At 44.1% G+C, this 27,963-nt stretch overlaps 1 protein-coding gene across 1 annotated transcript; it reads left to right on the top strand.

Moving 5' to 3' along the window:
- Positions 1-167: 167 nt before the first annotated feature.
- DUS3L (dihydrouridine synthase 3 like) lies at positions 168-22,062 on the top strand. Its single transcript, XM_018554806.1, has 14 exons — positions 168-259; positions 2,513-2,804; positions 5,283-5,639; positions 5,727-5,822; positions 6,546-6,587; positions 7,691-7,843; positions 8,911-9,027; positions 10,271-10,336; positions 11,735-11,845; positions 13,744-13,840; positions 14,518-14,593; positions 17,177-17,365; positions 19,889-20,017; positions 21,879-22,062. The coding sequence occupies exons 1-14, from the start codon at positions 168-170 to the stop codon at positions 21,949-21,951; spliced, it is 1,890 nt and encodes a 629-aa protein (XP_018410308.1). The 3' UTR covers positions 21,952-22,062.
- The last annotated feature ends 5,901 nt before the right edge of the window (positions 22,063-27,963 follow it).

Here is a 27,963-nt window from a genome sequence, read left to right as displayed (position 1 = left end):
CTAGAGCGACATGGCTGCTAGAGCCAGAGGATTAGCCAAATCTTATAATCAGATAGCAATTGTCAGTGGACACCTAAAAACCCTCATGTGATGACTTTTCCAGGGACAAGGTGATAAAACTTTCCTGTTGGCGTCTTTGTAATCGAAACATTTTACTGTTTTCCAGAATGGCGGATGGAGACAAACAAAACAGTGAAAATGACAAAGCAGTCAAAGCAACTGAAGATTCTCACCGAGGTGTCGCTGCTATTAAACCCCAGTAAGTATTATAGAGATGCATATAATACATGAGAAGGAAATCACGGCTGTTATTGTTTTATGTTGCACGAGGGATATTAAATAAGAATCTGGATACATTTTGTATGAACAACACAAACGGTTTCCCCATCACTTTGTGCAATTGGGTTATTAAACCTGGAGCAGAAAAAAGGGATCATTCCATGTTTCTTTTATTTGTTGTTGTTCCCCCAGTGCAAGTCAAAGGTTTTAAAAAGGGAATTTTCCCTATAAGGACAAAGCACAAGTTTGCTTAAAGGAGAACTATGAGGTGAGTGCTTTTCACTGACCTCATAGTTCTAGCCGACCTGTGACAATGAGACTGTCACAGGTCGGCTCAGTAGATCGGGAGGTGAGCGAACACATACCGGCGTTCGCTCACCTCTCGATCCTGTCACAGCTCTCTGCCGTGACAGGGGAGGGGCTGGATTCCCCCCTCCCCGCTCTGATCCTCCAGCACTGACTGGCGGAACAGACGGGGGAGGGGGCGGGTACAGCTGGCTCTGCCTCTAGATAGGCAGAGCCAGCTGTCAGTCTCGCAGCTGGGCGGATCCCGGCACAATTGTCGGGATCCGCTTCAGCTGTGGCGTCTCAGTATACCGCTAGCTACAGCTCACGGTATACTGAGCCTAGGGTGACGGGAGGACCCTAAGGAGAACTATGGGGAAAAGCCTTAACCCCATAGTTCTCCTTTTAAGTAAAGTATCATTGTTATAGGGTTAACGTTGGTCCAAGGGTGGAGAAAACCCCCCAAAACGTTTATAAGGTTAAATAAAGGGAACAGCTATCAATTTCGCTGAGCCTTATATAAGAAAATGGTCGTATTTGACTGTGAGGAAAAAAGATCGATGAAGGTCAGTTGAGTAATAAAGAAAAAGGTAAAATAAAAGGAAGGAACAGCTCTCTTCTCTTCTTGCGCAAAGAAAACCCCAATCCTCTTATAGGGAAGTCATGTGGCTTAATGCCATTTGTGGGTGACCGTAGTTGATTCAGGGTTGCCATATACCCCTGGTGCCCAACCTGCAGCCCTAAGGGCCCCTGCAGACTGTAGCCTATGTTTTCCATGCTTAGGTGCTTAAAGTGCCCATACACTGTTTGATTTCTGTACAGTGTGTGCTGCTGTCGGCACCCTTTCGGTCGGCATCCCTCGATCAGCTGATCAAAGCAGCCAGTCGAAAAATCTTTGATCGATCAGAGCCGGCAGCCAATGAGCTGCCCGCTCTGGTCGGGTATTCTGACAGCCCCTGTCAGCATACAATGTCAACAGTGGGATTCCTCGATCAACACGCTGTTAGTGTTGATGGAGGAATCAGGTTTATTTTTTTCGTTCAGCCCGCGGGTTGAACGCAAAAAATAGATCAGTGTATGGTCAGCTTTACTCAGACCAAGTGAAGCAAAAATATTCTTTAGACTGGGCTCTAGTAGTTAAATGGTTTGGTTTATTTCTTTCATCCTCTCTTACTTTTTCTGTGCTTTCCATCTTTTTTAATGTTATTTTATCTGATCTTTTATAATGGATCTTCCAGATGGAAATATCAAATGCAGGAATAACAGATGTGGAAGCATTGAATTATAAAGGGGCTGTAATAGCAGTGATTCTTAAGCTGTCTCATGTAATGTGTCCACATTCTCTGGTCATCTCCTGCAGCATTTTTGCAGTGTCTTGCAGGACGCTCGTGGTCTTTGACCAACAGCTTTATTAAGCATTATAGTCACAGAACATTAGCCATTTGGTGGCATCAGGGGCAGCTCTTAAAAGATAACTATGGGGTAAGTGTTTTTCCCCATAGTTCTCTTAAGGCTTACGGGAGATAATATACTAGCGTCCTCCCTTGGTCCAAAGCTCAGTATATCGCGAGCTACAGTTCGGGGTATACTGAGACCGCCGCAGCCGGGACAGATTCAGATTATACTGTCGAGATCCACCCAGCTGCGGGATTGACAGCTGGCTCTGCCTATCTAGAGGCAGAGCAAGCTGTGCCCGCCCCCCCTCTCCTGTCCGTTCCTTTTGTCAGCTCTGGAGGATCGGAGCGGGGAGGGGGGGAGCCGTGAGTGACAGTCACTGCTCTCTGCAGGGAGATGATCAAGAAGTGAGCATGTGACGGTATGTGCCCCCCTATGTCAAGAAGGTTGACCATCCCTGCCATTTGTGGAAGCAGTTGTGTTCCCAGAGCTGTAGCCTGCCCCTAAAAGTTCTTTCCCTGTGACACTAGTATTTTGTATATCTCATCTACAGATATTTAACTAGCAAGGATCAGTTCCATGCATACGTTGATGCCGATGGTAAAGAAGTCAAAGAAGAGCAGTGCGATAAAGACGCAGAGGACGATGACGGCAATAGTTTCTCAGCAGAGCCTGTTCCAAAAAAGATTAAGCTGGATGATTCTGCAAAGGAGTCAGAAGAGCGGAGTGATAAGACTGCAGAGAACAAGACAGAGAAGAAAAGAGCCAGAGGTCAGAACAAGAATCGCCCCCATGTGAAATTTTCCCAGTATGAACAGCAACGGTTGTGTCCATCAATTACGCAGGTGAGATATAAGAGAATTGTTTTACGGTGATTAAAAAGTATACATTTTATTCTGTAATGTGTCCCATTTAAAAATACATGAACATGATGTTTCTGATACAAAGCAGGGCAATGTTAAGGCGATATTTATAAATTTTGTGCGTTTTGTTTTTTAATGCGAAGCCGAAAAGAATGACAAACCGAATGAAAACGAAAAAAAAAGTGTAAATATTAATCGTAAAAAACAAACAAAAAAAATTTACAGAAAAGTAATAGCGAAGGGGAGGAAGGAGGTATATAAGTCTGATTGGGCTTACCTATGGGGGAATTAGGGGTTAAATAGGAATACATTTTATTTCACTTTTTATTTATTTATTTATTTTACCTGTAAGGTTTGTTTAACATGTCATGTGCAGATCAAAGATCACAAATGTGATCTACATATGAATGAAATAGTACTACAAAGTATCAATGCTTTGTTAACCTTTGTTACTAAAAGGGTCATTAAACCCTGGCATGTTTTGGCATATATCTACTGCTAGCATGCAGTAGATATATGCAAAACGATTAAAACAAAAAAACGTTTTCAAAGGTTTAAACTTACTTGCGTCTCCGCCGTGCGCTCCCATCCGAACATCTGAAAATGTATCGGGCGGCTGCAAAGGATCTTAGGGCGGACGCATGCGCAGTTCAGGTGTTCGGCCCGGGAGACGGGGAGAGACACAAGGTAAGTCTATGGAGCAGCGTGCACCCGCACAGACGCTGTGGGACATGAGCGAAGAGGAGGACAGAGGAGTCAGCGCTGGATCGGAGACCCGCACCAGCGCTGGAGGGACAGCTGAAAAGGACAGGAAAGAAGAAGATCGGATTAAGAGACTTCATTTAAGGTAAGTCCCTACAGCAGGATTGGGAAGGGGGGAAAAAAAGTTTGACTTTAATGTCTCTTTAATGACACTTGCAGACCATCTGCAAGTGTCATTTTGCACAAGAGCGGCTGCATTTTTACAGCTGCTGCTGGTATGTGATGCAAAGTAATTTCCCCCTTTCATATTCAGAACCTGTAATTGCAGATAATAGCAATGCATGGAGTGACCGCAGGAGTGCTGAATGTGGGAGATGAACTCCAGAAACTTTGTTGACATTTTTTAGGGCTTCTATCTTGTTCTCGGGGTCCTGAAGTTGTTAATGTTCCCAAAGGAGTTGTATAGACACACACAAAATATTCTCAGGTGGATGCTAAGGATTAAAAGGGAATTCCATGCAAAAGAAAAAGAATCTTCCTTTTGATTTAGACATAATCGGTGTTTACCTTTCATATTATACGTTATATGTTTATTTCCCTATGCATGAAACAAATGTACCTTTTCATCATGCACACCTCTCATCCCTATTTCCATATGAGGGCCAACAACACTATATTGCCGCATAGGAATGACATTTCCTATTAGGTGAAGCTAGTAGAGGGGAAGTCGGTTGTTGGGGAACATTGGTTGTTCCTGGGCCCTGAAAAACGCTGTGAACCACTGTAGTTGCTGTGGCTATTACATCATTTTACAGGTACAAAATATGTATACTTGTATTGGGTCAAACTGGACCAATGTATTATTACTGACTGCCTTTAGGCGATCCCTTAAGACTCATCTCTTCATGAAGCCTATCCCACCTCACCCTAACCACTGAACTATCACTTTCTCAAACAATTCATCCCCACACAGATAATAAATTATTATTATACAGGATTTATATAGCACCAACAGTTTGCACAGCGCTTTACAATATAAGGAAGACATTCCAATCACAATACAATTCAAGACAGGATGGTAAGGAGGGCCCTGACCCTGAGGGCTTACAATCTAAAAGGGAGGGGGGAAGTGATACATGAGGAGGTGGGGGGGTAACGGTCGTCAGGGCACTCATGGAATAGGGAACAGTCATATATGAACAGATACCCTACTCAACCAGTAAGGAACATATGACAAACATTAAAATTCCAGGTAGTATTGAGAGCAGACCACTATTATCGGATTAGACGGAGAAGAAGAGAGGAAATAAGCCATGTGCACTTTATATCAACAAGATAGATTTCTTTCTCCGTGTCATCTCCCAAATAGGTTTAGTTCTTCAGATCTCAAGAAAGATTTACTTCTCCTCCTCCTCTTGCTATAAATTTCCTCTTCACTTACAGCAAATAAGAAAGCACTCCAATCCTCAAGTGTGCACCCCTTCCTGCACTCCGCAATACTTAAAAGCAAGATACTCATGTGAGATAGATTTTGAGATCTCCCATTGTGTAGTATTTTCATAAAAATTTATTGAAAAAACAAAGTACACTAACAAAGCAACGAAGCAAAAAAAATGTTTTTTATTGGGTACAGCGCAATACAGATTTGACCTAGGAGGATGTCCAGCGGATGAACGCATTTCTATGGGGTATATTACCACCATGGCATTTGATGAAGTGGATTGTATCGTAACTCTGCCCATTTCTTTTTAAAACCAGGAATGTGCCAGCAAGTGCTTCTTTGGCGAGAAATGTAAGTTCTTGCACGACGTGGAGAAATATCTGTCGGAGAAGCAAGAAGACATCGGTCCCAAGTGTCACCTCTACGAGACATTCGGCAAATGCATCTACGGGATCTCATGCCGCTTTGCCAAATCCCATTTGGGAGAGGGTTATAAGAACCTCATCAACCAGGAACTGGTCAAGCAGTGGGAGGGCAAAGTCCTTGTTAGGAACGGAGTGAGCAAAGACCTCCAGGTGCAGTTGCGGAAGAAGAAGGTCCAGTTTGACAAAGCTGACCAGATCCTGAAACTTTTGAACAAACCTCAACAGCCTAAGAAGGTGGAACCTGATGCTGTGCTTCCCTCAGCAGAACACAGTGTGACGACGGACAGTTCCGGTCATCAACCGAATGTTCCTCCTAGCATTGACTGTGTTAAGCAGGTTACAGGTGACAGTGGAATGAAAACTGTAACTGCGACATCAGGAGCTCTAACAGATGAAGACATTATAAAGCTTAGACCTTGTGAGAAGAAAAAGGTATTTATATCGCACATAAATCGATATTTATTTTTGTATCTTGTAGCCCTGTGACAGAGTTGAAAGCTTATTTCCAAACCAGGGCTGTCATTAGTAATTATGAACAGCCTACCTGACAGAGGGCCCTTCCCCTCAACTTTGGCAGGTAGGCGTCCCCAAACTGAGCCATGGACATGGTGAATCTTTCATTCTTCTGCTCCTGTAGCGTGTAGCAGAGGAGTGCTGCCAATCCCAGGAGCTGTCAACTGATATTTTTCCAGGCTGAGGGCTGTGGTCACGTGCCTGCCCATCAATCCCGTTACTGAGAGAAAGTTGTGTTTAGCCAGCCCGGCAGTCAGAGGAGCAACGACTAGGGGCGAGGAAACCCTCTGCACTTTGGAAACCCTTAACGTTACTATTAGGGATGCACCGATACCGTTTTTTTGGTATCAAGTACGAGTACCGATATTTTGCTTACGTCTTACACACTCCTAAACCTTGTGGACACCTTCCCAGAAGAGTTGAAGCCGTTATAGTGGCAAAGGGCGGGCCAACTCAATACTGAACCCTACTGACAAAGACTGGGATGCCATTAGAGTTCATGTGCGTGTAAAGGCCGGCGTCCCAATACGTTTGGTAATATATATAGTGTGTGTGTATTTATACTGTGTGTGTGTTCTGGTATGAGTATATCTCTTTCTTGCTCATATGTTTAACCAATTTGTGATTTCTGTTCCCCTCCAGATTGATTTCCGAAATAAACTGTACCTTGCACCATTAACCACAGTGAGTATTCAAGGCTCCATATCTTCAAAGTTTTCTAACAATTTCTCATTGCCCATAGCAATCAATCAGCTTCCAGCTGCCCGTTCTGTGGTATAGAGTAGAAAATGAAATAATTCTGATTTTTGCTACAAACATTTCTTGTTCGCACGCTTTTCATGAGACCAGAGCGTCCCTCAGACCAGGGTAAAGGATTGGGAAAGTAAAGATGTGCTATTTCCCAGACGAGGATCACAACCGTCTCTGCACTTGTGTGAGAGTTGGTAGATATTTCCCTGTCATCATGGACGGTCCTTATTCTGTAATTTGTAGTTGTGTCAATCAGATTGTCACCTCGTTTCCCCCAGTGCGTTATTGAATACAGGCCATGAGAGCAATTGTTCCTGCAGAATCTTTAATAGAAAAAAATTGGCCAAAGACATAATCTAATTGTAGAAGGTCTAAATAGTGAGCTTCAGACTTGAATGGTACAAAAAAATATGTAATGTATTGTATGATGAAGAGAGAGTCTGTAAGGTATTTGGCCAGCTTTGCTTTGCTGCAATGTAAATGCATGTGTTCATTTTAGGGCCTGGCAGGGCTGATACAGGTAGCCCTCAATTTACACTGAGGTTTGGTTCCTGAAGGAATGGTTTTGAATAGAAACAGGTGTAAATTGAAACCCCGTATATAAAGTCAATGGGAAGCGAGGTAGTTATGTTCCAGATTTTTCTCAAAATTTACATAAGAAATAAAATGTTCCTGTGTTATGTTTCTTAATTCAATTTATGTCAATGAGAGAGGCTTGGAACCAAACTTCCTCACTTTCCACCGACTTACATTTTTTACTGGGTTTTAGTTTATACCAGTTTCTATTTAGAACCATTCCTTGTTTTGAGAGAGGCCTGGAACCTAACTCCCTCACTTCCCATTGACATGCATTATATATTTGGTTTCAATTTACTACACTGCAAGAAAAGGGTGCTGTCATAAATCAATGCAGATTGAACGTTGTAAACCGAGGGCCACCTGTATATCGTTCTGTTGCAGAGGATTGTCCTGAGCTTTTAATTTGTGCTTGTGTTGTTATAATACTGACCTGCTTGTGTCCTGTGTTCATTGTACAGTGTGGCAATCTCCCATTTAGAAGAATATGCAAGCGGTTAGGAGCAGACATCACATGTGGCGAGATGGCCATGTGTACAAACCTCCTCCAGGGTCACTGTTCTGAATGGGCGCTGGTGAAGAGGCATCACAGCGAGGACCTCTTTGGAGTACAGGTGCGTAATTCTAATCAAATACAATTGCAGTGATAATGCCGGTCATAACAGCACCTCATTTTATGATCCGTCCACTTACAGATGGGGGCTGAGGGACCAGCAAGCTTTTTATATCTAAAGCAGCAAGACCTTCCTACTAGGGATGCACCGATACTGTTTTTTCGGTATCGAGCACCAATTATTATTTTCCCGGTACTCGCCGATACCAAGTACCGGTGCCATGTGTCCCGATTATCAGGAAGTCGGGCGGCGGATCATGACCCATCAGCCGGCTTCCTGATTGCCTGTGAAGTTGGTGTTCTAGCGAAAGAACACCAGCTTCACTTGCCGAGGCTGCCTGGCTTCCTGACCATTCAGAAAGCCAGGCGACGAGTCATGAGTTGCCATTCGTATTCCTGATTGGTCAGGAAGCCAGGCTTCATAGCCAATCAGGAAGCCAGCTGGCACGTCTTGACCCTCCTCCGAGCTTCCTGATTAGCTAGGAAGCTGGCTTCACTTGTTGGTAGGCAGCCTGAATTCCTAACCAATCAGGAAGCCGGGACTCGAGTCATGACATGCTACCTGGCTTCCTAATTGGTTAGGAAGCCAGGCTGCCTACCAACAAGTGAAGCTGGCTTCCTAGCCAATCAGGAAGCCCGGAGGTGCTTCCTGATGGGAAAGGAAGACGGCTCCATGCTGCCTCTGCACTGCATTGAAGTTCCGTTATCGGAGGTAAGTATCGGAGCATTTGGGCTAATATGAGTACTCGGTATCGGCACTGATACTAATATCGGTACGTTGCATCACCGACTTCCTACCATAGCACCTGGCTGTATTTTACCTAACATTTCCCCGTAGTACTTTTAAAAAAAAGTTTCTGCCACCGCTTGTCCAATTAAAGTGTGTATGAACTGCAGGTAGAGCGGGTCAAATGCTGTGCTTTCCGTTCATATGCATGTACCTGCCCTCGAACTGAAAACAAGAGCGTCTGTCAACATGAACCCTTAGATCCAGTATTGAGTTTGTGTCCTCTTATTTTTATGTTTCTAAAAATATAACATCTGCTTTCTCATCCAATCTCATTGCAGCTAGAGGGTTCCTTCCCTGACACCATGACCAAATGTGCCGAGCTGCTGAACAGGACCATCGATGTGGACTTTGTGGATATCAATGTCGGGTGTCCAATAGATTTGGTGTACAAAAAGGTAGACTTTTCCTGGTGCGGCTTTATTAATACTAGCAGGGGGTGCTTGTTCCTTGAACGCATAATACAAGATGGTGGCATTAAGGTGTATCACAAAAAATGAGGGATGTAATGAAATCTTTGATGCATTGTTTGAACTGTTATTGCAACGTGTATTGTCACAGAAGCGGAGATAGTTATGTCCTAAAATTACAAACCATAGATCCAATGGGAACCTTTAAGAGCTGTGCACATTCATATGTACTGGTTCTCTGTACTGGAGTAAACAATGCACGTTAGACAGGCAGTAAACATTAAGAGATAAATAAATCTGTTTTCTTCACAGTGAGGTTTACAGAGATATTCCATGTTACGTGTGTTAAATATATAACACCTCTGATCGCCTATGTTCCCTCCTATGGTCAGATAGGCACACATTTGCTAAGACGTGTGTATGGCAGGGGTGGTACAAGAGGAGCAGCAGGCAAAGTGTGTACCTGGCTGCAAAGGATGTGAAAGGAGCAAGTAGAAATTTCAAAGCACACATGTAGAGTTCCAGACGAAGAAGGTGGACAGGAAGTGTGTGCTGGGTATGGTGTATGAATGTGTTCTGGGTATGGTGCATGCTGCTTTGTTGTGTGTCCATGTCCGATATGTTGTGTGTCTGTGTGTGTATTTGCATATGTTTGGAATTGTGTATCTGCTTTGTGATGTGTGTTTTGTGTGTGTAGGTATGAGGTATGGAGAACACACAAAAGAAGCACGGCTCCTCCATGGCTCAGGAAAGGAATGGGTCGGGTGCTTGCTCCTGGGAGCACGTCCTCGCTCCAATATGAACCCATACAAACAGAAGAAAAGCTGGCCGCACACCTGATTCCTCTGGGATAGTTTGTTGAAGCTTGTACCACATCACTGGTGTCCCGCCCAAGGTCCAACCCTCTGACGCATTTTTAACAAATCACGGGCTTAGTCGTAGAGATACTGATATACTATACTATACTCTATGACTAAACCTGTGACTGGGTGAAATGGGAAGGGGCAACCTTGGTGAAATCTGATGTGCGGCCAGCATTTCTTGTGTTTTGTATAGGTATGTATGCTGCTTTTTGATGTGCGTGCGCATGTTGTATACTGGGATAAGTGGACTCCAACAGAGACCCATGGAGCTGTTATTTTTTCAATATAAGGGATGTTTAGAGAATTTGGGGTTATGGTTTGTACTAATATAAAACTCTTTCTTGATTTAATGCTTTCTTCCTTCCTAGGGTGGCGGTTGCGGATTAATGACCAGAACTAATAAATTTGAAGCCATTGTAAAAGGAATGAATTCGGTAAGTTCGAGGAGGAGGAATATCTGGAGAATGTCTCTTTCTATATAAATGGAAGACTCTTTCTATGTGTGCATCTGTATGAAAATATGAATTAAAGAGGGATTTGTAGTATGATAATGTAAAATATATCTATGTCTCTTCTCTTATTGAAAAAATATAGTGTACTTTTAGTGAATACTCATTATTATTGTGTTACAAGCTATTCTGAGCACAGTAGTAAGGTACGTGCGTAGACTTTAATAGCAGGATATTAAATGATATATACACCCAAGCAACTAAATCATAGGAGGCGCATGCCCCTCAGTCACCCGTTGCGGAGCCAGTGCCTCTTTGGATTTTCCGTCAGCAAGTGCAATGCTAAATGGAAGTCCGCAAACACCATATTACAGAAGCAGCCTCTGTTATTTGTTTGTTAAACAAAGTTTAAAAAAAAAAAAAAAGAAAACCTTTCAGTTGTAGAGTTGTTAACACCGCCATGTGCCTTTACACTTGGCTAGCTTTACCTCTATAAACTGCAATATCTAAATATCCAGAGACTACAGTGAGAATTTGCATCCTTCCCCCACGTGATGTCTTGGTAGACAGCTTCACTTTTATGGCCAAAAGTATGTAGACCTTCCAAATGACCGAGTTTGGGTGCTTCCAGTGAAGGGTATTGTTAATGCTACAGCAAACAAAAACATTTAACAATTATTCACTTCCAACCTTGTGGTCTGAGGAAGGCCCTTTTCTGTTCCAGCATGACTGTGCCCCTGTGCACAGAGCCATCTCCATAAAGACATGGCTTGATAAGTTTGGTGTGGAGGAACTCGAGTGACCTGCACAGAGCCCCTGGCCTCCCGATTGAACACCTTTGGGATGAATTGGAACACCGATTGTGAGCCAGGTCTTCTCATCCAACAACTTGAACTGATTTCACAAATGCTCTTTTGGCTGATTGGGCACAAATTCCCACAGGCACACTCCAAAATCTTGTGGAAATCCTTCCCAGGAGAGTGGAGGCTGTAACGTCAATGGTGGGGAATGAAACTTCATATTGATGTCCAACAGGCTCATATAGGTGTGATGGTCAGACATCCACAAACTTTTGGCCGTATAGTGTATATGTGCTGCTGCTCCTCCAGTGCTTGGATACCTGAGAGATCATGGACATAACAGATTATATGACCAGCAGGCCCCACTTCTGCTGGAATAACACTTTAGGATCTGCTGGAATAACACTTTAGGATCTGCTGGAATAACACTTTAGGATCTGCTGGAATAACACTTTAGGATCTATGTGCTGAAATGATTAATCACCATGTTGGTTCTTACAACGAGAACATAACCCCCATCATTTTATTTTTGCAAACAGCTTTGAGAATCTAAAGCATATATTTTCCACTGTCTTATCTCTAGGTTCTGGACGTTCCACTGACTGTGAAGATCAGGACTGGAGTCCAAGAGAAAACCAGTCTGGCTCATAAGCTTATCCCAGAACTGAGGGAATGGGGGGTCTCTCTGGTCACCGTGAGTTCAGATATTCTATAATATTTACAGCTTGCATGGTGGTGTACTCGGGTTTTTAATTCCACAGCTGCAGGCAAACGGCTAAGTGAGACAGTCTCGGGTCCCCGGCACCGCTTTCAGACAGCTTCTCCCTAAGACCTTTCTTCAAATTTCACTGCGTTTGAGCAATACAGCCTGGTCCAGGACCCACCCACCGCCACCTGTGATTGGATGATATATTTTTTTAAGAATGCATAACTGGCTTATATGGTGGCCTGTTATATTGTCCTGGATTTTAGCTATAAAAGCCAACTCAAAGCTTATGGTGGACTTTGGTGGGTTGAATCACCTATTGGCCTGTTCTCCACTAGTGAGATTCCACTGAACTGGTTTGTGTATCCCACAAGATCACAGCCAAGGTAACACTGTATTGTAGCTAAAGTCCTAAATGATTTGTTCTGCAGCATATGAAATTATGAAGCGTTTGTTTTTTCATTTAGTTGTCCTTTTTGAACAGCCAGCCACTAACTGGCATCTGTAGGAATCTGATTGCCTACACTTGAAGTGTTTTTATCACAGTGCGGCCTTACTGTCTTTATTTACGTGTATTCTCTCCCTGTAAGGATAAAAGTGTCAGGCTGTAAGATCCCCCATTCAGGGGCATAACTAGAAATCACAGGGCCCCATAGCAACATTTTGTATGGGGCCCTGTGATTTCTAGTTAGGCCCCTTGCAGAGCCCACCTGAATATGACCCTGCAGAGTCCACCATAGACTCTATGGTGGCCTCTGCATGCTCTCAGGTGGGCTGGTCACACCCCTGCACACCTCTTACCTCTCAGCCCCGATACACTGTCAGCCTTCTCTACCACCAGGCCCCACCTCCCCCACCGTTACCCGGCCTGGCATCTTCCTCCTCCTCCTCCACCACCGCTGGGCCCCGCCTCCTCCACCGCAAGCTGCTGGCTGTCACTGACTCAGCAGCGGCTGTGAAGAGAAACACGCCGCTGCACAGATCACTGACACGTTGTCAGTGATCTGGACAGCGGCGTGTTCCTCTTCCAGCCACCAGTGACGGCCAGCAGCCTGCGATGCCATAGCGACCCAGGCGGCCCGCACAGCATGAGGGGGACCCCTTTGTTCCTTGTCCTGGCCGGTGCCCCGGGCCCCATAGCAGCCGCCTGGGTCGCTATGGCGATAGTTCCATCACTGCCCCCATATTGTGTCTTTCATCTCCAACCGGAGTTCAGTGCCAACAGACATCATCATGTAACAAAGGTGCTGTCATCATTACATGAAGGAAATGTAAGGCTTTCCTTAATTAAATGTTAGTCTCCTCGAGAAGCCCAGAGAGAGAGAGAGTGTGCATATGAGTTTTAGATGTCATCCCTGAGCTCTGGCAGGAAGCAGATCAGACTCCATGGCCTTACAGCCTAACCCTGGTCTAATATTTCTGTTTTGATGGGAAGAGAATACAAGTGTCTAGCATACCCTAAACTCATCCCAGTGGTAAGGTTGCACTATTATAACAACATAAATTATATGTATACCCAGTCACTAAAAAACTGGGTAAGCTTTTACATGTTTCAGACTTGTTGGCCATCATCAACGCTGAACATAAAAACAATTGCCTCTATGGAATAGGGCTTCACATGTCTATATATACATTTCTCTGCTTGTCACATAAAAACATTTTTGTAGAATAATCTTTAGATTTGTAGTTCAGCAACATGACCCCAAACCAGGTGGTAGAATGTATTTCTGGGGTCTCAAAATGCTGAATTACCTGTAGAATTAGAGTGGGAAACCTGCATTTTGACAGCTGGAGGAATGCCAAATGAAGCGCTTCTGGTCCACTGCAAATCATATTTGATCTCGGGTTGCAAATCCCATTTTATGTTTTGTATTCTTTCCTTTCAGCTTCATGGCAGATCCCGAGAGCAGCGCTATACAAAGCTTGCAGACTGGGATTATATTAGTCGCTGTGCCAAAATTGCAGACCCTCTACCTTTCTTTGGTAAGTGATAACTCCACGTGTTCCAGCCGCTGGTAAACCTCTACCGACGGCCCTGTAAGAATTTATAATCACAGAGGCATGACATAGGCTTCTCGATCTTGTGCTCACTGTGATCGGCTGTCACAGTGATCACGTGTTTGTGAGTCCAACCTACCGGCTTTCGATTGTCACTGTGTGACTGGGTGCTGCTGGGGACAACATGGTCACAGCTCTGGGGGCGCGCAATTGAGCACACTCTCAGCACGCAACACAGGTACATATATGTCTCGGTACAGAATAAACCTCTTGCTGACAGTATCTTTCAGTTTGTCCATTCAGGTTGTCTTGTTAGGCAACGGCCACTGATGCAGCCTTAACCTCCCACCCATTCCAGAACTTTGTTCCTTTGTTGAAGATCCATGCTTTGTGTTGGTCATTGGCCATTTATATAGAATTAATGACCACCTCCCCCGCATGACAGTTTTTTGGCTTGGCTATTGGCCACCTAGACCCAAGTACTGCATCTCCTGGGAGGAAGGGCGTCATAAAACCGGGAGGACGGAACATCTCGTAGTAGAATGGGATTACTGCGGCAGACGGTGCCAGGGAGGGGGGCACAAAAAAACGGCTTTAAATGCTATAATTGATTGAGGAGGAAGTTCCACTATAAGCTCTTAATATGAATGCTTGCTTTACAGGAAATGGTGATATATTCTCCTTTGAGGATGCCAATCGAGCGATGCAGACTGGGGTTTCAGGAATCATGCTGGCAAGGTCAGTACTCCAGTAGAGAGAGTATAAGAACCTCCATCATCATTTACTGATATGAATAAATTTACGTTTCATCAGCTTGTTTATGCCAAAGATTTTAAATCCATTTATAGCCACCCGCTGTTTTTGTTAGAACTTTATTGAATTGTCACAAGTGACATTTTATTAAGTGCTATGGGCACATCATGTTGCGATGCGGTTGCACCACGTCTCTCTTTGGTGCGCCTAAACAAAGTTTCCCCAAAAAATAATGCAAGACTTTTTAAACATAATAATGCCGTACTTTTTTAAGCGCACATACCCTGTTTACCCCCAAAAATAAGACCTAGTACTATTTTTGGGAATTTCTAAAATATAAGACCTACCCCGAAAATAAGACCTAGTTGTGACCGTTCCCAGGGCCGGTGGTGGCATAAGGGGGACCTTGAAGAGACCCGGGAGAGGCAGGAGAGAATCGGCGGTGCCAATGAAGCCAGCGCTAGAGGAAGCGAGGCGGCACCGGAGGGAGCAGAGCCGCATAAGCCGAGTGATACCAAATGCACTCCGCCTGTGAGGAATCGATAGTAAAAGTGCGCTTCGCTCATTCTGGCCAGCGATTGGTTAGCAAATTGTTTTTGTACATGAATACATGTAGACTTTTCTATATGAATAAGTGTGGATTGTTGTACATAATAAAAAAAAAATAAGACCTACCCCGAAAATAAGACCTAGTGTGTTTTTTTGAGCCCCAAAAAATATAAGACAGTCTTATTTTCGGGGAAACACGGTATTTAGCGAAATAGCCTCCAGTAATTTATTTATTATTGGTATTTATATAGCGTGATGTCAGCATGATGTCACACACACACAATCCTTTTTCAAGTTGTCAGGTCCTCAGCTGCATATAATCTAATTTTTCAATGCAAAGAAATTAGTGATTTTTCATCCTCATAGTTCGAGCCAACGTGTGACATTGAAACTGTCACATGTCAGCTCTATTGATCGGGAAGTGAGCGAACACATACCGCCAATCTGCTCACTTCCCGATCACCTCCCTGCAGAGCGCGCTGACTGTCAGTCACCGCTCCCCGCAAGGTTTCCCCCTCCCCTCTCCCATCCTCCAGCGCTGACTGGAGGAACGAATGGGGAGGAAGCGGGCACAGCTGGCTCTGCCTCTAGATAGGCAGAGCCTGCTGTCAATCAGCCAGCTGGGAGCTGGGTGGACCTAGACAGTATTACCACGATCCGTCCCGGCTGTGGCGCTCTCAGTATATTGCGGGCAATAGCTATATACTGAGCTTTGGGTCACGGGAGGAGGTTAGTACATGTCCTCCTGTGACCACGAAGAGAACTATGGGATAAAAAGCTTACCCCACAGTTCTCTTTCAATAGTGCTTACTCTGAGTTCATTGCGAGTTTCCCCCAATGTGCGTTAGAAGCTGCAGCAAATAAGATAGAACTCATCTCATTTCCTAGATAGAGGACATCCAGCATCATCTATCCTATTCCACCCCGACCTGACTGTTCCTAGGCCGCTCCTTTGATTCATTGAATTTCAGTTCTTTCAATCATGGAGGCTCAACATCACATGTGGGCATTACTTAGGGTGGTCAACATGCACATGCAGGCTGCCTAGGAACGCCCACTCCTCCAGGCTGACATCCACCCATTAAGACATTTTGATATTTGCATAACTCCTCCCAAAAGCCAGCCCACTGCTTGCTTTAAGACCCGAGGGCTCTTGAGAGGAGTACTGTGGCAGGGTCCTGTCTTCAGGAAGCTATGTACCTGCTCCTCCCTCCAGCTATGATTTGCCTTCCATTGCATAGAAACCCGTGATGATGTCACTGGGACAAAAATAAGGCATGCAATGAAAATATTTTAATTAAGAAATGTATTTGCATGTCAATGAAGGGGGAGGGAGGAACCAGGGAAGGCACAATATGAGCATATTAAACTTTTAGCATTAACTGGTTGCTTTTATTATTTTCAATAATTCCATTTAAAACCAATAGCTCCCATTACCATTATATCTTGAGCTCTTCTGTAATTGTACACCTGTTGTAGTTAATGGTGAGTGATAAATGTGTGAGGTCACATGACCAGCCCATGGAATGTGTGAGGTCACATGACCAGCCCATGGAATGTGTGAGGTCACATGACCAGCCCATGGAATGTGTGAGGTCACATGACCAGCCCATGGAATGTGTGAGGTCACATGACCAGCCCATGGAATGTGTGAGGTCACATGACCAGCCCATGGAATGTGTGAGGTCACATGACCAGCCCATGGAATGTGTGAGGTCACATGACCAGCCTATGGAATGTTGGAGGTCACATGACCAGCCTATGGAATGTTGGAGGTCACATGACCAGCCTATGGAATGTTGGAGGTCACATGACCAGCCTATGGAATGTTGGAGGTCACATGACCAGCCTATGGAATGTTGGAGGTCACATGACCAGCCTATGGAATGTTGGAGGTCACATGACCAGCCTATGGAATGTGGGAGGTCACATGACCAGCCTATGGAATGTGGGAGGTCACATGACCTAGCTGTGTGCCCCCTTTGGTTCACCAATATTCTCCCCTTCTTCTGGTTGCAGAGGGTCGCTGGTAAAGCCCTGGCTATTCACAGAGATTAAAGAGCAGAGGCACTGGGACATTTCCTCCTCAGAGAGATTCGACATTCTTCAAGAATTCACCAATCACGGCCTAGAACACTGGGGTTCGGACATTCCAGGGGTGGAGAAAACCAGACGGTTTATGCTGGAGTGGCTCTCCTTCCTCTGCAGGTATGAAAGTACAATTTACTCATACTGAAGAATATGTATTGTGCACCCATCGTACGTTTTTCCTATTCTCACTCACCATTCCTTCACGAGGAGGTTCCTGTTGCATCTCTTCGGCCGCCATGTTGGGATTGGCGTGCTCGTCGGCCGCGGATTCCAGGAGGGCTCTCCTCGCCCTTTGCGGGCGTTCCACATACTTGTCCATGTGGAGCAGATGTTCCGCATCTCGTGGGGCCGAAATTGCGGTCTCGGGGCTGCGAGGGTGTCGGTTGTTGGAGCGGTGACGGGACGAGGGACTGAGAGGTGCCGCTACAGCATCGGGCGCCGGAACCGGAAGTTAATGTGTTTTTTAATACAGCTAGAATCCGTACCTCTTTGTTTATATTAGCTTATTGTATTCCCCAGCACAGGTGTAGGGCCAAACGTGTCAGCCAATCAGGCTCTGTTTTACTACACAGTGTTGTCAGGTTAGCACTTGTTGACTGCAGGAGTGAGCAGAGTAAGGAATGGACCTTTATTGTCCAGTCAGCAGCTGGGCGCGGGGGAGTGGCCAAGATGCATTATTTATAAGAAACCGGTCATGAGGGAAATGCGTATGCCACCATTACTGACCTCCCTCTGAAAATGCTAGCGTCCTGCGTGCAATGCTGATCCTCTGGCATCAATAGTTTTTGTGTCGCTGACCAGAAATACTAACTTTTGTTGGCTGCTTCCTTCCCAGGGGGTCAGGATTGCAAGCATTTTCAGATGAAGGGCGATAGTCAGGTTTAATTGAACTGTGTAGGAAGTTGGACACCTGGCCAGGGCCCGGCCTTAGGCCTTTAGGCGTCCTGTGCGAGAAAGCTATACAGCGCCCCTCAGTGACCACACCCCTCAGTGGCCACACCCATTTCCCCCCCAATATCCGCACCATTTAAAGACTCCCATTTTGTTAAGCCCCAAAGAAACATATTAAAAAGTATGATCAAAATCAAACTTTTATTCAAAGATATTAAACTTGTCGGCACAATAGAAGTATTCTTATTAAATAAAACAACAGAAGGTAAACAATAAATGTCAAACTACAATAGAGTCTGTAAAAATAAAGTGTCAGGTTGTCATGCCGATCCCTTTTTTTCAAGTAAGTATATCTAGAAAAGTAAAAATATAAAACAGAACACAAAACCCGGACTACGTGTAAAATGAATGAATTACTATATGTCCGAATATACGACAAATGTATTCAGGCACATAATCGTTTGTTTGAGAATGTGCGGCGGCCATGTTGGCCACTGGCGCGTTCTGCGAATGCGTGCCACCATCTTGGAGGCAGGGAGCATGATGTCACATGACGCCATGCATGCGTGATGTCAGGTGACGTCACACGCCGGTATAGGCGCCGCAATCTTGGTGTATACCTAGATATACACCAAGATGGCGACGCCCAACACGTGCAGGGTTATATGACGTCATGCGCCCTGCCTCCAGAACACGCCAATGGCTGAATCCAAAATAGCAGAAAAATGTGTTTTGTTTGATGTAACGAATTAAAATGTTTTTAGTTTTCATTCATTTAATCTGATATTAATGTTTAGTCTTTGCACTTGTCTAATAATATGTGTGTGTGCCGGGGGAGGGGGGTAATTCTCACTTTTTTTAAATCTTTTAAATTATTTTTTTTTCCATTATTTTTTTTTTTTTTACTGTTGGGGGGCTACGGTGAAATATTAGGGGTCTAAACAGACCCCTGACATTTCCCTTTTAAAATAGAAAAGAAATTGAGGACACAATTTCTTTTTCTGCAGCCTCAGCATTCAATGAATGGGAAGCATTCAGTGCAGAGACTTCCCATTCATTCAGAAACTGCTGATAGTAAATATTTTTTTCTATCACCAATTTCTGAATGGGGAGGAGCCTCTGTAGTGAGTGCTACTCTCCATTCAGAAATTCATAAGTGAACAGGAAGTGATATAAATCACATCCTGTTCATTCATAACTGGGGACACATAGTACTATGTGTCCCCAGTTATTTGCAAACATTGGAGTGATCAGACGATCACTCCAGTGTTTGTTCCGCACACACAGAGGATCGGTAAATGTCACAGATATTTACCGATCCTCCGCTCGGCCATGCACACAGCCCCTGTCATCCTGAAACTGACAGGATGACAGCGGGTAAGGAGAGGAGCCGCAGGCTGTAGCCGCCCCGAGGATGAGCTGTGTCGGCCGCCTGGCGCCCTTGTTGCCATGGCGCCCTCTGCGGCCACACAGCTCAAACACACCAAAGGGCGACCCTGCACCTGGCTGTCTTGTGTGGCAGGGTATTACAAGATTGGCCGAACAGAACAGTTTAGTTTGGTATCAGTGACTCTGACCTTCGTTTATCTGGCATAGCTATGAATTTTAGCATAGGAATACATAAAGTCATAGTTCACCTTTTTAAGACTGACCCTGTTTCCATACTTATGGCAATGCAAATCACGTCCACCAACAAGGTGTGTTGGGGTGCCATTTAGTTCTTCTTTAATTCCTGTTTTTTGGATGCAGGTACATTCCTGTTGGCTTACTGGAACGCCTGCCTCAGAAGATCAATGACCGCCCTCCCTACTACATGGGGAGAGACTACATGGAGACATTAATGGCGAGCCAGAATGTGGGAGACTGGATTAAGATCAGGTAAGTAGTTTTGGAGCACTTGACCATCTTCTTTAGTTTCCATATCAGCAGCAATCTGAAGTATACAGTCACATCCCTTCCATTAGTGACAATGGTGTCCATCTAAGAGCTAGGAAAGCATTTTTTGGATAGCTTGAGTATTTATATATTTTTTGCTGTCTGTGTGCAGTTGGGGAGATTTCCAATGACATTTTGTCGCAAATGCACAACAGGATGAAAAAAAAACTCTAAAAAGGAAACCCCCTCTTTGTCACTAGAGCAGGTGCCCCCACTTTACATAGTTACATAGTATTTGAGGTTGAATAAAGACACAGGTCCATCAAGTTCAATCTTTGTGTGTATATGAATCCCTGTGTGGTCTAGTTTTTAACAGTACCTGTCCCCCTGTATGTTACAGTCTCTAATTGATTTTTGAATGATTCAATACGCTCAGCTGATATCACTGCTTGTGGCAGAAAGTTCCAAAATGTAACCACTCTGACTGAAAAGAAGCCCCTACGCCCTTTATGGATAAATCTTTTCTCCACCAGTTTTAGGTGGTGGCCTCTAGTCTTTGTTATGGAGTTTACCGTAAAAGGTTTATTGCTGATTTTGCGATCACCACTAAACATTTTTAACATTAAAATCATGTAGAATCTCTAGAAGGGAAGCTCTCCACTCTCGAGATTCCTGTTCTAGTGGTAACAAATGTATGATTTTCTCTCACTGTCTTTTCCACTGGTACCCAGGGCTTACATAGGGGGTGAATGTCTCTAGAGGGCACACAGACAGCAATAAAATAAAAGCCTGGCAAAGGATTTAGCACTCCTCCTTCCTTGGGGTACGAACCTCATGCAACACTCAGTGTGTCTTCATTGGAAGTTCATTGCAGACAGTTAGCAGTGCTATCCTTTGAGCACCATGCAGCGTAGGTCTATAAAATAGAACTTTGGCCAAACCGTTTTGGACTTCAGTTCTCTTTTGGGTCACAGGAGCACATTTACTGTTGTCCTCCTGTGACCCAAAACTCAGCATATAGCGGGCTATTGCCCACTATACTGTATGCTGACAATGCTGCAGCAGGGAAAGATCCTCTCTCGAGGCAATGCCAGCTATGCCCGCCACCCTCCCCTGTCTTTCCCTCTTGTCAGCGCTGGAGGAATAGAAAGAGAGGGGAGGGGTGGATCATTGCGAGGAGCCCCCACCCAGCTCCATCAGCCTAATGTCCAGGCAAATCTGTTTGTTTATACTGTATGCTAGATGATGGAACATTAAACCACTTGATAGTTTCTCATGTCCCTCAGTGATTCCAGTATTGCCGTCTCTGTGTTTGTGTTTCTAGATCTGGAACACAAGATCTGGCTGCAGCCATTCTGCATGGATCCTTATCTGCCAGATAGATATGTCATTTATTTTCTATCAAGAATAATATCTGTAAAAAAATAAGTCAAGGCAACTGGACTTGCTGTATTTTTCTTGGACGTTTCACTGGTCATGCGACCAGGCTTCTTAATTCAGAATGACTTCTTCAAAAATTATCTGGAAATAAATATGGTGAATGTTGCTCCAATCAACATAATCATGACGCTAAGGTGTTGATTTCATTTGCATAATTGGAGCTAGCAGGTGTTTTTCTCTTCAAGAAAAATACAGCAAGTTCAGTTGCCTTGACTTATTTTTACAGATATACCATGTGACCTGGATGAATGAGATCCTTCACCGACATATCAAGAATAATGCAACGAGAGGACTATGAAGTCCCTTGCTGTAGCAGGAGTTGTGAGACTCCAATGGGGGCAGCAGCATTGCTGGAGAACTTGGCACTGACTGTTGGGTTGCATCACTTTTTTTTAAATCATTGTGTGTTTCTATTTTGTTGCAGTGAGATGCTGCTGGGACCCGTTCCTCCGAACTTCACCTTCCTCCCAAAACACAAAGCAAATTCATACAAATGAGTCCTTTAATTTCGAAAAATTGACCGGCGGATGGATGTTTATTTTTATAAATCAATTAATTTAATGACTGTAAAGTACATTGTATTTGTTCCGTTAGAACCAAGCTGAGGTACAGCCTTGGGAGAATGCGTGTTTAGGAATGGATATAAGTGTATGTAAACCCAGCAAGACAAATTAAAGTCCATCTAAAGCCTAAAGTTTGTTTTTTCCCCTTTGCAGTGATAAACAGGCATTTAATGCAACTCGGCATGTTAAATGTCTTCAAAAATATATAATTTACCTATTTTTAATGTTTTGTTTTTTTTTAAAGATATTTTTATGGATGCTTTTCAAGTTTTAAGTCAATAAACAATGCACAAGAAAATACTCCTCTCTGTGTCTTTCTTCAATCGCCGTTACAGGAGAATAACATGTGCCACATGTATACAGGTGAAACTCAAATAATTAGAATATCGTGCAAAGTTCATTTATTTCACTAATGCAACTTAAAAGGTGAAACTAATATATGAGATAGACTCATTACATGCAAAGCAAGATAATTCAAGCCGTGATTTGTCATCATTGTGATGATTATGGCTTAAAGCTCATGAAAACCCCAAGAACCCCAAATCCACAACCCCAAAAAAGTAGATTATTACATGCAATCAATAAAACAAGGATTGTACATAGAACAATATCGGACCTCTGAAAAGTACAAGCATGCATATGTACTCGGTACTTGGTTTGGGCCCCTTTTGCAGCACTTACTGCAATTACTTTTGCACGATATTCTAATCGAGTTTCACCTGTACATAAAGACAAAATGCACCTAGAGAACCTGATGTAATTTTATGCATGGGAAGCGCCTGGGTGGGTTTAATCCAAGGGTCCCAAATAAGTTCAAATTTTAATGGCTTGTCTCTGGGCTGTGAGAGCGAGTTGGTATAGTGGAAGGTTGGACTTTACCAACCATATCCATTCTTTCATGGAGGGAGTGCCTGGGCTCTTCCAGGTGAGCAAAAAACCTTTTGAGTGTAGAAATGGTAGAACTTCAGCATATTTAGAGAAATATTCATCTTCCAGTATACCGAGGAAGCAGGTTTTAGGTTTTTGAATACCAGGCAGCCCTACAACAATTGAAATGAAATCACTTGGATCCAGTATGTCTGTTCATAAAGCACGTACTTCACTGCAGCAGCAGAAACTCATTGGAGAGGAGCACAGGCTCAGTTTGTGTAGTTTGAGTGGAATATACTATATCTGATGGAAGAGTTTAAATTGTATTAATCTGTCTCTGGAGGAAATGAAAGAAGCTATGGCTATCCACAAAACACCCAATCGTTGTGGAGGTTGAGTATGACATCAGTCTTTGGCTTTCTGATATCTAGAACGGAGAGTGAATATGTTTGCCTGATGAAGTGCTACTAGTGCTACCTTGTATGTTTAATGTCTAAATAAAGGGCGTTGGACCTTGGTGTGCGGGTGACTGGTTCTAGACTTGGATTCACGCGGCTCCATGTTATTGTATTGGGATTCCGGTCTGGAATGCGGTGGGAAAATAGACTGGTATTGCCATATGGAGGTATGGACATAGACAGAAGGGAGAATATGCAGGAGCCAGAGCATTGCCCCTGTGATTGATCCACTGACCTGGTTGCAATGCTTTCCTGCCTTCAATGCAGTGAAGAAGTGTGCATTTGTTGTTTTATAAAAGGTGGAATTTCCCTTTTAAGAAGTACAAAAAGCCATTTATGTGCAACTCGCAATAACCTGTAGAAAACAGTAAGATAATATGTAAGATTGAATAAAAACCAGGTACTATCCAGTTCAACCTATGTATGTGTGTGTGTGTGTGTTGAGAGTTGGACATTGGCAGATATCTTTGTGTGGAGTATGAAACCGGCCAGGGGAACTATGAGAACATGAGATAAGTGGAGGATCTAGTAGCAGTGGGAGAGATCTGAAACGCTGATATATGCGATCTACGGCCATCTGGTATGAGGTGGTCATATAGTTTTGAGCTTCTTATGGGAAACCTGTCACGAGAAGAAGTTTCAGTTCTGGTCTCCTCAGGGAATTGCCAGTTGCCTGGGTATTATGCTGACTCAAAGGACAGGGTTAGGTTTCTGGAACTACCCCTCTCACCTCCACAGCAGAGAAATCACTGAGGACGGTCAGTCCATTGATGTTTTTTTTTATCCTTGCTGCATTTGTGAGTATATTTTATATACTTCTTTTACCAATAAAAAGATTTTATTGCACCAGGTCAGGTGCCGGTGTTTTTTTTTTATGTGTGTGTGTGTGTGTGTCTGTATATTAAAACAATTGTATTTCACCTCCGTCATCAGAACAATTAGGGCCCATTCAATCCTGTCTGTTGTGGCAATGCATGTGTTCTATGCGTGCTGCTATTCATTGTGTTGTAGAGGCCAACAGGCAAAACGTCGCAGCACGCACACCATGTGTTGTGGCACACTGATTTTTTTTTTAAGTGGTCATGTTCGCTTTTTCATCCTTTGCAGTGTCTTGACAGCCCATTCATAATAATTGCCTTAACGCAATGTATGGTACGTTAACTCGTGCAATGAAATGCTTCAGCGTGAATGAGCCCTAAAATACTTCTGACTTTTTGCTTTGCGTCCCTGGATACATCACGTGGCCAAAGAAAACAAATATATTACTGGAAACAAGTTTTTTTTTCACTTAAAAATGAGTAAATCAAGTAAAACATTGGGGTGTGTTTATAAAGCAGAGAGTCTGACATTCAGTATTAGGTAAATGTTTCTGATGCATGTGAAAGTAGGGTTAAGGTCAGGGCTTTGTACAGATCACTCGAGTTCCTCCACTCAAACCCATCAAAACCGTGTCTTTATGGAGCTGGCTTTGTATACAGGAGCAGTGATGGTGCAACAGAAAAAAAAGTGTTCACCAAACTGTTATCACAAAGTTCCGATTGTCATTGTATAGTAATATTTGTCAGTGGAGATTGCGTGGCAATGTGCTAGACTTTATGCACCTGGTTTTGGAATGGAATGTCCAACAAGTTCATACAGGTGTGATGGTCAGGAGTCCTCACACTTTTGGCCATATAGTGTATGTAGAGGAGTCTGTCTTCCAGAGAGTCGGCTCTCATTGGTGCACGTGGGTGTGGACGGTATGCATTTGACTCCACTGCCATTGATGTCACCTGACCCCATTCAGGACTCTTTGCAAGTCAGCCTTTGTATACCTGCGGCTGGTACCGCACAACCCCCTCCCCCCCCCAGCATAGAGAACCATGACATAGATCATGTTGCACCATAGCATACTATGACCTGTGTACTTTACAGGTAAGAACCTGACTGATTGTCTTAGAGAGGCAAAGGTCGGTGCCATTTTGTGAAAGGCTTCGGGTAAACAAATACCTGTGATCAACATAACTGAAGATTTTTCTATTCATTTAAAGTAGACTAGCGTCCGGTTTTTAGGTTATGTGCATGTATGTTAAGTAATATCTAAACATGGAATGTTTATATGGACCACACCGTCTTAGTTTAGGCATCAGGGAGGATCAGCATGTAATTTCTGGAGTGAGATTCTGACTCGGATGACACAATCCTGGCACCAGTGCAATTCCTGTCTGCATTCACAAATGTCTGACACAGATCAGTCCTGGCTGCAGCCTCTCAGCTTGCAATTCATTACAAATGTAACATGTACAGACTGGTTACTGGGGACATGCCTCCTCCTCCTGCCTGTGTTCTATCAAAGTTTGTGACTGCGTTAGAATGGGTGACCGGTGACGTGGTCACACATTTTAACGTAATCCCGTCCAGTTTTTCGGCGGTGGAATGTGTGACCGGTCATGTCGCACATTTTAAAGTAACCCCACCCACTTTTTGAGTTGTGGAATATGTAACCGGCAAAAGAATTACAACACTTTCTCAGCTGTTTCAGGGCAGATCGGCATCGCAGATCGCATGTGCAGGAGAACCGATCTGCCCTGGAACAGCCGATCGGTCCTGAAATGTCATTTCTATCCGACTTTGACTGCGATCTCACATTCCACATAGTCAGATAGAAGTGACAGTTCAGGACTGATCAGCTGTTCCAGGGCAGATCGCTTCTCCTGCACATGCCATCTGCGGTGCCAATCTGCCCTGGAAAATCTGAGAAAGCGTTGGAATTCTACACCTTTTGCCGGTCACATATTCCACCGCTGAAAAAGTGGGCGTAAGTACGTTAAAATGTGAGATCGGTCACACATTCCAACCCAGTCACATTATTTGATAGAACACCTGCAGCAGACTGATTACATCATCTCAGCCTAGGCAAAGTCACTGGACTGGAGCTCAAGGATGGCCTTTAATGTAAAAAAACAGAAAATGGCAATGTAACATACAGGGATTCATTCATGTAGACTTGTAAAGTTAATGAAAGGTCCACTTTAAGGATTCAGCAACATGGCAAGAGAGTTGCTACAATTAGACTTCAATCCCTGTATAGTTACTATATCAGTTTTCTCTGGTGCTGCTCAGCCCCCTATACTGTTAGGTCAGTTCAAAGGATCCCGAGACAGATAACCTGCACCTGAGACTCCCAAAGCATCTGTTGGCCTTTAATCCTTTTTGCTGCAAGAGCTGTTCATTCTGAAAGCGGAGACCCTGCAGGATAAAAGACGGCAATTGCAATTTCTTTTTATACCATATTAGCACAACTGCCCACCATGCCCATCCCAGGCCTGAAGGAGGGGCAGCAGAGCCTGGGATTCATGGTGGGGGGGTATACGGTGCATGTGGAAGTAATCTTCCTGAATCAATTCCAGCCAACAGTCAGATGAAGTGTAAACACATTCCTGGCTGCCATGGCAGTGTGACAGAGCGTGTTTAAAGACCCATGCAGCCACTGGCCCTATGACAGGCACCAGGATTTACATGATTGTTTTATTTCTGAGCCGACATCTCAGTCCAGGGAGAAGGTGGGGACCCTGGATGATGTCTGAACAAAGATGACGCCGTCCTAACAAGAAAGCAGATGACGGAATTGTCGGGAGGGGAATATTATGATCTCTCTGATCAGAAAAAGGATCTTCAAATTGTTACCACAAAGTTCCATTCACACAAATTGTCTAAGAAGTAATTGTAAGGTTACATTCTTCAGTGGAGATTGCTTGGCTAGGTGCTTGACTTTATGCACCTGGTTTTGGAATGGGATGTCAAGCTCATATAGGCGTGATTGGCAGGTGTCCACAAACATTTGCCCATATAGTGTATAGAGGAGTCTGCCTTCCACAGAGTCAGCTCTCATTGGTTCAAGTAGCTGTGGACAGAACGCATGTGGCTTCACTGAACGAAGATGGCACCATCCCAACAAGAAGGCATGGTCAGGGGGATATTATGATTTCTGAGAGGTAATACCTGCAACTCTTCTATTTACATTACTTACCATTAGGGATGTCCCAATACCGGTACTAGCATTGGTATCGGGGGCGGATACCAGGCATTTTCATACCCAAACTGTTAAAACCAGCCCTTTAAAGTTTTTAAACCGCCACGCTGCCCGAGTTCCTGCACTTGTGGGAACCTCAGGCAACCTGCTGGAGACCTGGCAGGAGCTGTACTTCGCAGTGCCTGTATAGTTCTATATCTCAGGCTCCTCCTTTCCAACACAGCCATGGACACACACACACACACACACACACACACACACACACACACACACACACACACACACACACCCCCTTTCAGGCCGGCACCCACCCAATCAGCATAGCCACTGCCCGCAGAGATCCACATGCTGCCCAGGTGAGATCGGCACGCAGCCTGGTGAGATCTGTATTTAGCTCTGGTGAGAAACTGTCCTAAAATCATCAGTCTGTATTATTTTAGAAAAAATGTCACATGTCCCCTTTAAGAAAACATATCGGTCATTGGTATCGACAAGTACATGGTCTTGAAAAAGTGGTATCGGGACATCCCTACTCACCATCCACTAAACATTAATAAATGTATCTGATGTTCAGTCCACTTTAATTGCCCACATTTTAGATTTTCC

Source organism: Nanorana parkeri, unplaced genomic scaffold, assembly GCF_000935625.1.
Source record: "Nanorana parkeri isolate BGI_ZX_2015 unplaced genomic scaffold, ASM93562v1 scaffold174, whole genome shotgun sequence".
In the NCBI taxonomy this organism is placed as follows: Eukaryota; Metazoa; Chordata; class Amphibia; order Anura; family Dicroglossidae; genus Nanorana; species Nanorana parkeri.
Note: the sequence above shows the minus strand (reverse complement) of the source record. Positions and strands in the feature narration are given on the sequence as shown.

Coding starts and splice junctions, on each gene's coding strand:
- DUS3L (XM_018554806.1), top strand. CDS start 168: ATGGCGGATGGAGACAAACAAAACAGTGAAAATGACAAAGCAGTCAAA. Junction 5,640..5,726: donor AGAAGGTGGAACCTGATGCT/GTGCTTCCCTCA, acceptor TGTGTTAAGCAG/GTTACAGGTGACAGTGGAAT. Junction 14,594..17,176: donor TCAGGAATCATGCTGGCAAG/GTCAGTACTCCA, acceptor TTCTGGTTGCAG/AGGGTCGCTGGTAAAGCCCT.